This window comes from Haliotis asinina, chromosome 1 (assembly GCF_037392515.1).
Source record: "Haliotis asinina isolate JCU_RB_2024 chromosome 1, JCU_Hal_asi_v2, whole genome shotgun sequence".
Taxonomy (NCBI): domain Eukaryota; kingdom Metazoa; phylum Mollusca; class Gastropoda; order Lepetellida; family Haliotidae; genus Haliotis; species Haliotis asinina.
In genome coordinates, this window is record NC_090280.1 from 63,128,516 (window position 1) to 63,143,537 (window position 15,022).

At 40.9% G+C, this 15,022-nt stretch overlaps 1 protein-coding gene across 1 annotated transcript in view; it reads right to left on the bottom strand.

The window, feature by feature from the left end:
* Window positions 1-15,022, bottom strand: part of LOC137295821 (lactase/phlorizin hydrolase-like) — a 44,419-nt gene that overhangs the window by 21,487 nt on the left and 7,910 nt on the right. Inside the window, exons 5-13 of the mRNA XM_067827377.1 lie at window positions 14,113-14,346; window positions 13,476-13,605; window positions 11,142-11,290; window positions 7,424-7,762; window positions 6,325-6,455; window positions 4,617-4,877; window positions 3,821-4,004; window positions 2,811-3,053; window positions 1,428-1,560 (exon numbers count right to left, since the gene is read on the bottom strand). Of these exons, the coding sequence (XP_067683478.1) occupies window positions 1,428-1,560; window positions 2,811-3,053; window positions 3,821-4,004; window positions 4,617-4,877; window positions 6,325-6,455; window positions 7,424-7,762; window positions 11,142-11,290; window positions 13,476-13,605; window positions 14,113-14,346 (1,804 nt within the window). The remainder of the gene's footprint in view (window positions 1-1,427; window positions 1,561-2,810; window positions 3,054-3,820; window positions 4,005-4,616; window positions 4,878-6,324; window positions 6,456-7,423; window positions 7,763-11,141; window positions 11,291-13,475; window positions 13,606-14,112; window positions 14,347-15,022) is intronic.

Consider the following 15,022-nt stretch of genomic DNA (forward strand, 5'->3'; position numbering starts at 1 on the left):
ACATAATGGTGAAGATCATCGGCAATTATTATTTCTTGAAAACGGAGTTCGTATGTTATAACCTTTTGGTAAATGACTGCTTCACAATATTAGGGATATTTATTGATTATTCATGAAATCATCATAATTTCTAAGAATTCATATGTGTCAAACAGTAAAATGGTATTTTGTGGCACTGTTTTACATCTGAATGTAAATGCTAATGAAGTAACAGTTAGTAATTGAGTTTTAAGCCGCAGTCTGTATGGCGACGATTTGTAAATAATAGGTCTATATTAGACCTCCCAGTGATCAAGATCATGAGCATCGATCTACGCAATTGGGAACCGATGACATTTGTCAACCAAATCAGCGAGCCAAACTACCCGATCCCGATAGTGGCCTCTTACGACAAGCAGGGTGTTAACCTGATTCTTCACGGATTCATGAAGTATCAGGTAGTGTTTACATTTTTTAATCTTCATTCTAGAATTTGATGAGTCGAAAACGATGCATACAACTTTATGAATTACAACTTCTTGTTTATTGCTTTAAGCGACACGTCGCTAACGCAATGTACCAATGGCGGTGTGTCGAGGCATGGTCACAAATCAGGTGACCTTTACCAACGTTGGTCAATGACAGTCCTTGTACGGGTGACCGTGTCTGGCAAACTGACACTGCGAGTTTCTAGTTTTTCTCTCCTGCCCCACAAAGAAGGTCACCTGAGGCCTCCCTTCGACAAGTGACTTTTCGAAATTGTTTCTGTTCACCCAGTAGAGACTTCTACTGTGGATCCTACCATGTACTGTATTTTCTATTCTCAAACAATCAGTTCTGTATAGGTTCACAATTTAAAATTTCCATTTTCTGTTCCTTAACAGCATCAAACTGGAGTTTACCATTCCGTTGCTTATAAACGTCAAAGACCTTTTCCGTCCATGTCAAGTCCCCATCGTTATAACCAGACCTCTGTTAAAGGGTCTTTAAATCCAAACCCCCACTCACACACGCACTATGTTCTACATGTGAAAACCCACGATCCGCTCATCAACCACTGGTCTTCTGTTTGTCGCAAAGGGCGAGTGACCAGCGACCCCGTAGCCCTAACGTCGATATCATGACACCCGTTGTAATATTTCGCCATATTTCGCCATTGATCCCAAATTTATAACTTATATTACAAGCGGGAATATCCGTCTCGCTTTTATATGTAGCCAGTGTGGAAACCTCATGGTGTGTCCAGAATACACGATACAGAAGAAAGTCCATGCGTTATCAGTACTTCCACAGCGTCCACAAAATATATCAGTAACTCGATTGTCAGGTCCAGACTCGATTATTCACTAACCTTCGTCATACAGCTAGGAAACTGATCAACAACTAGCAAGCACAAACATTTGTTGTTCAGTGCGTATTATCAGACAACAGTGCCTGAGATTACCTACCCTAGCCAGTTCTGATCGGCATATGTATACACTTCCTTATCATTATCGTATGTTGGCGTGTCGCCGACGGGTTGTGGGTCGTTGCGAGCAAAACTAGAGCTGTAGTAGTTTACTCCGAGAAAGTCATGAGATCCTGTGAACAAACAAAAAAGTGTCAGGAATGAGTGATGGTATGGTTTCATTTTTCTGTTTGCAATATTCCAGTAATATCATTTCGGGGAACACCAGAAATGGACTTCAAATTTGTACCCATGTAGGGAGTCGAACCCGAACTTAGGCGTAACTTGTGAACGCTTTTACCACTGGGCTACACAACCGACCCCTTCATGGCTGTACATACAAGATGATGATCTGATTGCATTACATTACAGCATATTAAGGTAAGAACTTAACATCTGGGAACATCATTAACAAGTGCTTAAAGCGTTCTCTCGTCCACATCATAATTGCTGGTTTGACTTCCATCAAGGGTACAGTATGTGAAACGCTTCTGCATTCACTCACTCGCAGATAACATGAAGCTGTATTATTGAAAAGCTCTCTTTTGTGTTGTTACCGATCAAATTGACACATATTGCTCAAAAGAAGTTAAGAGTAACCGGCTTCTTTCAAAGTTTTGTTAGAATAACTATTATATTTGTAACGCGTAAGACTCGTTCATAATTAAACTTCTTTCGAGTGGTGTATGTGCTAATTAACCAGTATTGTGCATTTAAGTTATTCTATAACAGAGATAATGGATAACTCAACGATAATGTATGTTTATAATCAAAACAAAGCGTACCATATCCTTCCAGCATCTATATGAGATCTCTAACCAGTGAAGATCCAGGTTAGAATTGATCTTCAGTAACCCATGCTTGTCGTAAGAGGCGACTAATGGGACCAGGTGGTCAAGCTCGCTGATTTGGTTAACACATGTCAATGTGTCTCAGTTGCGCAGATCGATGCTCATGCTGTTGATCACTGGATTATCCAGTGTACACTCAATTATTTGCAGACCGTCGCCATATAGCTGGAATATTTTTGAGTACGGCATAAAACTAAACAAACTAACTCATTCACTCACACATATGAAATATCTTCTAAATCTTGAGGTGATTCTATAATTCCGCCTCTGTCATGAGCACGTGTTTATGAATCGCTATTAAATAGTGATTCCAGGTGTTCCTCAAACGGTGAGCATCCTGCCAACCCGTTGCCTGCGACATAGTGGCGTGCAAAGGTTAGTCAAATATTCACCTGAAAACAACTGGGGAACGTATGATAGAAGTTATATCAGGGACATCATTGTCGTCACCCATGAGTGAAATTTTGAATTGTTCAAAACGAATAACACACGTAAAAATCGAGTTCGTAATATTTTTAAGTGCATAATTTCACCTTTCAGTTTTTGTTTTTCCAACACAGAAAAGGGAGGTAACCTGTCCGCAGGCCATCCCGATTCTTTGTTTTTCTGTGCAACCTTTTCCTTCACCACATGAGGCCAGTCCCCGTTCACGTATATAGGATGGCTGAAGATCCCGTCATAGAACTCTATTGACCTTTCCGCTGCATCTACGTCAGAGATGGCCAGAGGATCTCTGGGTTCGTTCCAGATAAAGTTGATGGTTATCCCGACCTTTCCTTAAATGAGCAACAGACAACGAACTATGACAGTGTCATTTCGTTTGGATAAATATGCAATCTCTTCGAGTTCAATTGAGTTAGTGTTCAAGGAAGGAAGGAACATGATCTAAACGCTTACAACGATGGCCATTAAGACCCCGGGTAATCCAAGCTGCCTGGGTGAACAGAGGTATTTTTGAACAAGTTCACTGGCCTCAGACGAGACCACATGTGTGCTTCGTCACAATACAACTGTAATACTTCACACATATGCATACGCAGAGGTGTTCTTTGATATAAGGAATATCCTCTTGAGCGCAACTTCATCACTCCATCTTGAACTTTTTATCACAAATACGTTCAAATCATTGTAAGTTTCCTTTTTGTCTGGTATGAGGCAGACTTGCCTTCTGTTTCTGTAATGGCTAAATATGTAGATGCTGTGAAACATTTTAGCAGTTTGCAATATCCCTTGTACAGAATAGCCCGCAGTTTTCGTGTAAATGCTATACGAACTGCAACCACTGTAGGGTTATTGTGTTAGTAAATATATATTTTTAATACACAACACATTTGAGTGGCATTTTCAGAAGTTGGAGAGTAAGATAAGATCAAAGTTTTAGGGTGAACAACTTCTTTTTTCAAATGATGCGACGTTTGGGTGAAGATTCCTAAATCGTTGTCAGTCAGGTATTGATTAAACAACTTCATTATTAGAGAAATAGAGACGTTGTTCATCCATAAGGTTTGTCCTTATCTGTTACGTATTTCCCTACCATTCTTACCTTTCTGTGATGCTTTGTACGTGCTATTATATAGGTGATACACCTCCGCATGGGCTAAGACAAGGTTCCTTGCTACGATATATACGTTCTGTGTCATGTTGTGTACTTGAGGAGCAAACTGTCCGCCACCGTAACCCAATATGGCGATTATTGGTGGCTCGTTGAAAGTCATCCATAATGATACCTTGGAAGATTGAAATAAACAAATTGAACCGTTATAATTGCAAAATATTTCTAAGTAAAACCAATCACGACAATCATTGTTTTACAAAATGCCTAAAATGAGTGCGTGAGTACAGTTTTACGCCGCATTAGCAATGCTCCTGCATTATCATGGTGGGGAACACCAAAAATCGGCTTCACACATTGTGCCCTTGTGGGGAGTAGAACCGGGGTCTTCGACGAGACGAGTGAACGCATTAACTGTTAGGCTAGCTTGCCGTCCCGTTTGAAAATGGACAATCCTACTAAAAAGGAGGCTAGTTTCCTCACATTCAGCCCTTGTTTGGATCAAAGGAATAGTCTTAGGTTGGTAAAGAACTCAAATATCAATATCAAATAAAGACTATGTGGCATGTCTGAGTGAGTGAGTTTAGTTTTCTGCTGCTATTAGCAATATTACAGCAATACTACAGCGGTAGACACAAGAAACGGGCTTGTACCCATGTGGGAAATCGAACCCGGATCTTCGGCGTGACAGTCGAAAGCTTAACCACTGGACTACCCCTCTCAACCGGTCACGAAATTGTTTTGTTTTTCTATAAAATACGATTGCGGGTATTGTAGTTCTACCTACGTTATTTCCAAATTCCTTGAAACATAAATCAGCGTAGTCCCTGAACCAATGCACAAACTCTTCATTCAGAAACCCTCCCTTGTCTTCCAGTGCCTGCGGTAGGTCCCAGTGGTAGAGGGTGACCATGGGTTTGATGTCGTTCTTGAGAAGTTCAGCGATGAGGTTGTGGTAATAGTCGATTCCTTTCTGGTTGATTCCTCCTGAGAGCGTTCCATTGGGAAGAACTCGGGACCAGGAGATGGAGAAACGGTAGTGGGTTACCTTCAATATGAATACTATCATGTATCATGTATCATCGGGGTACGTTAGGGCTAGGACGGTTATCCCAGGTACCCGAGACGGGTGGGTAATAAGTTCGATCCGAGTACACATCTCAGTACTCGGACCCGTGATGATCATGTGGCAAATATATTAAACAATTTAATATATTATTCTTTCATGACCAAAAGGTTGTTGATTGCCTTTGAATATTTAGATATACTTGAGTAGTCAACCGTTTTAAATTTAATACATGGTTAAGACTTTGAAAAATTGAAAAACTCGAATTTGTAGCCTCCGAGCTGAAGAATAAATTGCCACTTCTTACAAATTTGATGTCAGGAATTAACATAACGGGTATCTGGGTAGGGTAATAGGGTGTGGGGTATCCGGACTCGTTCCGGCCATAGTCTACATACATGAGGAAACGATGACATGTCTCAACCTTGTTAGCTACCCTGACAACCCGATCCCCACAGTCGCCACTTACAAGCAAGGGTTTCTGAAGCCCAATATTAACCCGGATCTTCATGAGTCCTCCATTTAAGAACGGGAAACAGGTTGTTATAAATGACTTTATTCATTAAACGGCTTGTGACTAAATGAGAACGAAACTGGTGTGGGATATTTTCAGTGTGATTGTAAGAAGTTACTAATGCATGATTCTTGGCAAGGACCCTTGCGTTTCCTTGAGCTTTATGCTGGACATAAATAGATACGGCTATTTGTAAATTTTGAAATAATGAATAATGATGTAAATTATTCCCAGTCATACTGATACAATATCGGTCATAAAAATACCAACATCCCTAACTTACTTTGTACAGTATATATGTTTCTTAGTTTCATCCGTCCGAGTTTGAGCAATACGGCCTGCAATACGGCCTGCAATACGGCCTGCAATACGGCCTGCAGGGCCATGTCGTGACTGTAGGGTCCCATCACGGCTCCCTTCTAAGCCTAAAGGAAGTCTAAACATGAAACATGCAACGTTATGGATGACAACTTCTTGTTTATTGCATAGAGCGATGTTTCGACGTAGAATCTTACACCGTCATCAAGCTAAAATTGCTAAATCTTTTAGCTTGATAATGGTTTAAAAATCTACATCGAAAAGTCGAAAAAACAAAACGCTGACATCCATAGAGTTGTATATGCTTCATGTTTGACTCACCAACCTCTAGAATGCCGACCAAACAACCGTTGGCAATCTTTCAACGGATACAGCAGGCCAACTCAGACTCCTATAAAAGTCCACCCAAACAGCCAATGACTCAACAGTTTATCGATCGTTGAAAGTAAATGTTGATCATTGGAACCTGATCATTGATAGTTGGAATTTGAAAATGGACAAATGTTATTTGGTCATTGCAGGGTAAAGGATTATTGTTTTAAAAACTGAAAGGTGAAAGTTGATCAATGAAAGTTGTACGTTGCCAAATATACCTACGTGCAGATTTTTGAGTAACTGGACGTCTTCCTTGTATTTGTGGTAGCTGTCGCAAGCGACGTCCCCTGTACCTCCATTTTCCACTTTGTGTGTAGTATGTACCAACCTGTCCCAGATACTCTCACCTTTACCTGCAGTGGAACAGAGACAGTGTTTCCTGATTAAGCCATATTTGGACCTTACAACTGGTTTGTTGTCAACCACTACATTGCAGCAAGGGTGTTGAACACGTGTCACTACTTACTACTTAAATAGTACATAAATAATAACTAGTCTTCACAAAATGACCTCTTGGTCATTAAAACAATGATATGAAGTCGATTCAACTGGGACCTACTAGAGCCATAGTCAGCGTATTGTTGAAATTTAGGCCATATATTTTGAATTCAAAGATGCATCAGGGGCGGTTGAGTAGCCTAGTGGTTAAGGCATTCACTCGGGAAGAAGGCCAGAGTTCGATTCCCCACATGGCTACAATGTGTGAAGCCCATTGTTGGTGTCCTCCGCCGTAATATTTATGGAATACTGCTAAATGTCACACTCACTCTCTCTTGTCATCAACATAGGAACATTTCAGGTACATATGGACACACGAAATGATCAATTAACTCTGTTTGTATTAGTGCACGTTTTGACACTGGATCAGACACACCAGTGATTGGTGAGTGAGTGAGTGAGTTAGTGCGGTTTCATACCGTTGATAGCAATATTCCAGCAATGTCACAGCAGAGAACGCCAGACATGATCAACGCACATTGTATCCACTTGGTCATCAAAGTGGCGCTTTCTGTAATCACTGGTTATTATGATCAGGCTTTCACACTCAGTATGATCGCCAAACCAAAACAAACAATATCCTCTCCGTATCAGTACAGCAAAAAATACAGACGTTTTCAACCACGCTTGGGAATTAAAAATTCGGATAATCAAGACTAATCTGGAATTTTAAAAAAATTGCCATCACAATTTTACAGCATGCATAAAGGACTCAGGGAAATCAGAGCAGCCATCTTGAAAAATCAGTATAAAAAATTATATTTCTCTGCTGGGTCATTACAACGTATAATATGATAGGGAAGAATGGAAATGTGTGCAATACCGTCAGCATTCCACCCTCCTTCAATCTGATATGCAGCAGTAGCCGCAGCCCAAACAAAGTCTTCTGGGAACGTTTCGTACAGAATATCGCTATCGTCTTCCATGGGAACAAACCCGGAAGCAACACCGCCGCGTCCGCTGTACCCTGGCAGGATGCCGTTATCGGACACAATTTGTTTGTAGTAACGAGATGACACGCGAGGTTTGCGAGGTCTCTCAGGGTCCGAGAAGTCGACAGAAAACAGCCCGCCTTTAAGGCCATAGCCTTGTGACCATTCAAAACAGTCCATCAAAGGTCTGGCGATGTAACCAAGGATGTTGCACTTGTCCAACTGCTGGGCTGAAAAGTAATTGGAAGCATCAGAATAGAATAAGTTCGAAATAAACATACTGTGCTGGAAAATCAGGGGTACATAATGAAATCTTAACAGCTCTTAATTTGTTTCAAAGCCGAACGCGTAGCTCCATTCTACCATAACAGCGCTATTAAGATTTAAATGAAATATATACTCATGAGCGTTAATTAAGCACCACCAAAAAATATTTGTCGATTGTAACAAAAAGGGATCAAAACAGAGAAGTCCACCATTGATATCTAAATAGATTGTACACATGCAGTTAGTAGGAAATTGACATGCTGACTGAAATGCACGCTTTTCATGCTGAAGTTCTGCCATGGTAAAGCGACTGGGGGTATGAAAAGGTGAAATGGAGTATTCTCATTGCCTTCTTATCGACGCATTAATAAGTGAACAGTGCTGAAATTGAACTTTTTTTAACATGATAGGCGTAGGCTTTCTGAAAATAACAGATGGCAGATTATTGGTAAGCATGAAGCTGGTTTGTCCTGTCGAAGCACTGACTTTAGACTGAATATCAGTCACACCGTCATCAGTCCCCTTGTAAGGAAACATGCCGCCACATGGTTACGTCAAGGATCGTTCACGATCAGGAAGGCCAAGAAAGACCACTCCCCGTGATGACCGTGCCCTAGTTCGCCTAGTGAGATGCAGGTCCATGACCAATGCCAAAGATCTCAGAGAACAATGCACAGTGGGTCCGAGCACCATCCGAAGGAGGCTCAGATCCGCTGGTTTCCGTGCACGTCGTCCAATCAGACGTCCCTTACTCACTGATAGACACAAGACTCAACGTTTGGCGTTGTGTAATCAAGAGCGAAAACACAATCTGAGGACTGGACGCAAGATCCATTGGTCAGATGAAAGCCGTTTTCTTCTCCTTGTTACTGATGGTCGTTGGCAAGTTTGGAGAAGGAGTAATGAGACGTTTCAACAGCTGATGATCCATGCAGCTGAACCCGGTCCACGCGAGGAGAAGCGAGATGATGATCCATGTAAAACATGCTGCGGCAGACCACCATAAGGCTCTAGTGATTTTGGAAGACACTGGTGTGTTCATGATCCTGCTCTCCCTTCATTCACAAATAGGCACCCGTGTACTACTGAGAAATGGCAAGATAAATGCAGTGAGTCTCATAGACGTATCATGGCTGGGGACAGCTCTTGGAACGGATGTGTGCAATGCATTGATTTGTGTCCATTCATTTACTGGGTGCGACTCAGTCAGCTCTTTTGCTGGACAAGGCAGGGTCAAAGCTCTGAATCTGGTTAACAACAATCAGGATTTCAGGGAAATGTTCACAACCTTTAGTCAGCAACGGGAAGTCACAGAGTATATGTTTCAAATAATACAGGCATTCACATGCAGCATGTATTGTCTAAATACAAAGGTCAAGGAGGTCAATACACTCAGGTGCGAAATGTTCCGGGCAAGGAATGGAGATATTTCATCAGGACTGCTGCCTCCATGTGAAGATGCATTATGGCAGCATACGAATCGCGCTAAGTACCAAGCAGCGATCTGGAGAAGAAGTCTGGAGAATTCACCATTGGTACCCTGTCCTGCTGATAGTCACGGATGGAGTATGACGGAAGGAAAACTTGCCGGGTCACAGGAGCCCCAGCTCCAGAGATTGTCCTTGAGCTGATGTCCACGTCGTTGCGATGAAAGTTGTCCATGTGTGGCAAATGGATTCCGTTGCACTCCAACATGCACTGTGATAAACTGTGCCAACATGGAAGAAGAGAATGGAGACCAGTCGGACAGTCAGCCTATGGATGACAGTGACAGTGGAGAAGAGTACTGAAAATGGGTCTAAAGGGAATTTGTAATGCACTAATGTGAGCCAACAGTTCATATTACATGTATGTAACCAAGTTTAATGATACTGGTTTAAAGTGTTTGTACATTGTTGATCAGTCAATCGCAAACTGTGTGCCAAATATAAGTAAAACCAAATATAGATAAAGACATCTTTTTTCGTAAAATTGAATACTGAACGACTAAAAATGTGGCCCTCTCCAGCAAAACCGGACACAGGTAGCTTCAGTGACAAGGGTCTTAATCCCCTCATCAGTTTAATACCTACGATAACCATTGTTTGCGTCAGTGGAGTGCAACGGTGTCTATTATCACCTATTCATAGGAAAGGTAATTAAAATATTTTTTTGCAACTTGTGGCTGGTTTTGCTGGAGCACGCCACAATGAGTTGAATTTCAGGCTTATGTTTGAAAAACGGATTATTGAATAAAATTTATGTGAATAATAGTCGACGTAACAGTTGTTGATGCCTAACACACCTCTCTAACCTACCCAAGTCATATTTTGCCCATCCTGGATCCTTTTATGCCTTTGGGAGTGAACATATGAAGGAAAGTCGTGAAAAAATGCAAAAAAATATCACTTTTTTCAAAGTATTTTGCAAATATGAAGCAGGTAATGTTACTTAAACAACATAAATCATATATCAGGAGATGCGGAATCTTATTAGAAACATTTTGAGCCCATTTGCACATCAACTGGTCAATCCTGTGTAGAGTTATGGCGGATTTCCTAATCCCCTATATTTGAAGAGAAAACTGGCGGCCATATTTAAACATGGGCACCAAAACGGCATTTGGCAAAGTGATTTGAAGGTCCATCAACCATTTCTGGACACCTCAGATATTAAGCTAACCAAATATCATAATCAAATCTGTTTACATGTACTAAAGACCGACCTGTGGGGTCAAAACTAATCAGTTTGTCCTGTTGTTTGCGAACAGATAAATCCCGTGGCAGAAAATGAAAACAAACTGCGATACTAAATCATTCATACGTCCAAGTATGCATCAAGATTGGGCTTTAAGTCGGAGGCCACGCTGATATCAATTAAATCAACATGACAAAATGCATATGATAGTGCTTTTCACTGTACGTTTGCTTGTCCAAGCACATTGCTTACATATCAATGCGGTGTATCCACATGTGTCTGTCTGGATACATTCAATTGAAGTATACCCGAGACGATCCGGGTTAGAATTGCTTGTCTTAAGAGGCGACTGGCGGGATTGGGTGTTTAGGCTCGCGGACTTAGCTGACACATCGTATCCCTGCTGCATAGATCGATGTTTATGTTTTCGATCTTTGAATTGTCTGGACCAAACTCGATAATCTACAAACCACCACCATAATAATATAGAATTAGTATGGAGGTATGTCGATTTTAGCACAACCTCCTTACGAATTGCAGTCTGTGAGGTTATCCATTTGTTTGTTTTAAAATTAGACAGTAGTTCGTTGTAAGAGTTTCGACCAAACCATGAAACAGTTTGACATAAGCGTGGTCGTTATAGCCGTCAAGGACCCTGTGCCTCACCTTTCAGCACTTGATCAACATGCCACTTGAAGAAGTCAATACGATGAGTGTCCCGCAGTGTGGCGTTCTCTGTGGCAATCCCGCCAGTCACATATATCCCCATTGAAGTGTTGCTCTTGATGTAGCTTAGGAACGACCTCACAGAGTCCCTACAGGGTTGAAAAATATGCCGTTATCTCATATAGAAGCGACAAAACCCTTTTCACGTCTACTCCGTTAAAATATCCATGCGTCAATAACCACAGGGGCTTGCATTTTCGCCCATCGGGTGCTTTTAAGTGAAATACGTAGCATTTCTTCTCCGAGAGGAGATGATTTTCGTAGATAGGTTTTTGGCGTACAAATGAAAAAGTTGTCTTTTCCCGAGTTCCAAGCAAAGTTACTCGGTACACGGTGCACCAATAATTTGATAATTTTGGATTTATTCGAAAGGGAATTTATGTGTCTTTATTTAAGTTAGAATCGCGGCTATATATTTATCAATTTTTTACCCAGTATTCGCCCATAATTGAGAGTGGGGTGTTTGACAACTTTGTGCACGTTACATCCCTTCCCTTCTTTCTATGTATAAGGGTATCAGTGTACGCTTGTTGTATTTTCAGCAATACAAACCCCTGTGTCCATTACTGCAAGTTCTTAATCTTGAGAAGACACAACTTATGGATGACCAACTTCTTAATTTTAACAATTTTAACAATGGCGACGTTTCGGTATAGGTTCTTTCACCCCTTTGAAGCATATGGGGGAATGATGGGGTACACCAGTTTATATACAAGATACAGACACATAAGATACTGAGATAACGATAAAGACCATGGAGAAACAAAGCTGCAAAGAAAGCGGTATAGGAACCTATACCGAAACGTCGCCTTAGTTAAAATAAACAGGTTGATCAACCTTAAAGTTGTGTCATCTCTATACCGGCAACCTCTAGAAACACTCAAACAAATAAGTTCTTAAAACGCAACATTAAAAGGTGCTCTAAGTTTCTGCGGTGTAATCTGGAAAGCTCGGAAGAAAATATTCGTACAAGGTCTTCATTGTGAGGGAGACTATATTCAATAATCGACGCATGTGACTTAATTAAGCACCTCCTGTTTTAAGACACATGAGCAGTGAGTGAGTGAGTGAGTGAGGTTAGTTTTACGCCGCACTCAGCAATATTACAGCTATATGTCGACGGTCTGTAAATAATCGAATCTGGACCAGACAATCTAGTGATCAGCAACACTGGGAACCGATGACATGTGTCAACCAAGTCAGCCAGCCTGACCACCCGATCCCGTTAGTCGCCTCTTATGACAAGCATAGTCGCCTTTTATGGCAAGCATGGGTTGCTGAAGGCCTATTCTACCCCGGTACCTTTATTGGTATGATATGAACAGATAAGCGTGAGAACTCGCATACTTGTGGAAGGGGAGCAGTACCTGATGATCTTTTATTTGAGTGGATAAATGATTACAAAGAAATATGGGCAATATGTATACACTGTTGGTGGGAAATGCCACACACTGTCGATGTTCCATATAAGTATTACAACATTACTGCATCACGCTAGGCCCTATAAACATGTACTTCCCATCAACAGTTTAGACTGGCTTAAAACACTAACTGCGTGTCATCTATGCATCTATGGTTACATAGACTAAACATGGTTCTCGACGAACTTGGGGAAACCAACTGCAAACTTTATGCAGATTATGCTCTGGGATCATGCATCAAATTGTTGAAAATGTGTACAAATATCATGATTGTGAACAGATACGTTTTGGTGTGAAGGTTGGTTAAGAATTCGCCAATTTTCACTGATTTGTATCATTTATTGAAGTAAGTGGACATATTTACTCTGAAGTGTCCAAAGTTTTGGAAGGAGGAATATGTTAGTTACCTGCACTGAACTCTAATGAAATTGTACACTTGCAATAGCTAGACATAATAACAATCATTATATATTCCAGATCACACGCTTATGAGTGACCGAGTTTAGTTTTACTTCTCCATTGGAAATATTCCAGCAATATTCCAGCAATATCACTGAGGGTGACACCAGCAATGGCTTTACACATTGTACCCATGTAGGAAATCGAACCCTTCACTTCGGCGTGACGCGCGAACGTTTTAACCACTAGTCTACCCTACCGTTCCTTAAGTTTATTAAGAAACTGAAGTCGTACAGCGGACTTCACATGACTATTGGAAGAGTTTCATCTTTGTCTAGGTGTTACTTAAAAGAAAACACCAATGCTGTGTCATATTGCACTGATACTGATGATATGACACCTGAATAGTTAAATGTAATCATGTGTGTATATATCACGGTTAAATGAAACTAACTCTGGCCAGGAGTCAAGTTTGACCACTCTCAAGTCCTGGTCATCCATGTAGTTCGGGGGGTCACTTGGTCGCTGCGCATGACTCACATTGAAAACACCGTTGACTGTGACGACAAGGAAATCTGTTTTTTCTGTAAATAAATTCGTAGCTATATCATTATACAGATGTCGATTTCTAATAAATCTGCCTAGTAAATCTATTGAACAAGAAGTGTTTTGAGATGCCATTCATTCATTCATTCATTCATTCATTCTGGCAAACGGCTTAATTAACACACACACACACACACACACACACACACACACACACACACACACACACACACACACACACACATATATATATATATATATATATATATATATATATATATATATATATATATACGGATGTATTGATGTTGCTATTAACAACCAACACATTATTTCACCAGAATGCCTAATAAGGCAAGTTTGCGTATCCTCCTCGTATAGCTGTATATATATACGGGTGTATTGATGTTGCTATTAACAACCAACACATTATTTCACCAGAATGCCTAATAAGGCAAGTTTGCGTATCCTCCTCGTATAGCTGTTCTGTTTCATTCATTCATTTAGATATGATGGCAAATTATCATGGATGCACTAGGACGTACGGATGGATGAAGTCGGGTAATCCTGAATTCTGGGAAGTCTGGATGGCACCCCGTATGTGTGACTCTTCTTCCCAACCTGAAGTGTCATGATATCAGGGTAGCTACCCGTGGTCAAGGGTGACATGAACCACCCGAGATCAAACTGAAGCGCTCTGTCACTGGCACTGACATCATCAGGATTCCGCGGATCCAAGGGTTGGTATAGGTTCGTCGTTAAAGATATACCCAGTCTACCTGCGTTGGGAAAAATGAATTATTAGCCGTACAGTGAAATTTAATCAAGTTAATCCGAAACCTGTCATTTCCATTATCTGTTGTCTGTGTGTGGTAGAGTCATATTTATATAGTTTACTTATTGGTGTAAATACGGTATCAATCTTTAAACAGTTTGGTTGTGGTTTTTATTTGAGCAGATTTTTTTATAGTATATATGGTATTTGTCACAAGCTTGATTCCCCCAAACTGGACCCTAGCTCTATTGTGTCCTATTGTTCACAATCAACATAGGACAAGCTATTCTTTGATCCCCGATTGGTTGGTTAAAAGTTGTATGTTTCTTTGTTACTAACATGAGCACATTTTACTCAGTCTATCTTATACAGCCGAATTAGAAGCACTCTGTATGGCATTTCATATTTGACGGAGAGCTAATTTCTCTTCCCATTATTGGTCTGGCAACAACTTCTCTGGGTTTCAGATGGGACATGCAGTGAGAATGGTGTAAGGTAGAATCCACACCATCACCTAGGTACCATATATTTGGGTCGAAACCCAAAGATTGTTGCAAGAAATTGCTGATGCAAGTCACCACTCACACCCCAGCAGGCGTTGGTCATCTTTAAGCACCACCCCTTATCCTGCTACAATATGACGATAATAATGTACCTGTTGATAATGCGCTAAGCTGCAG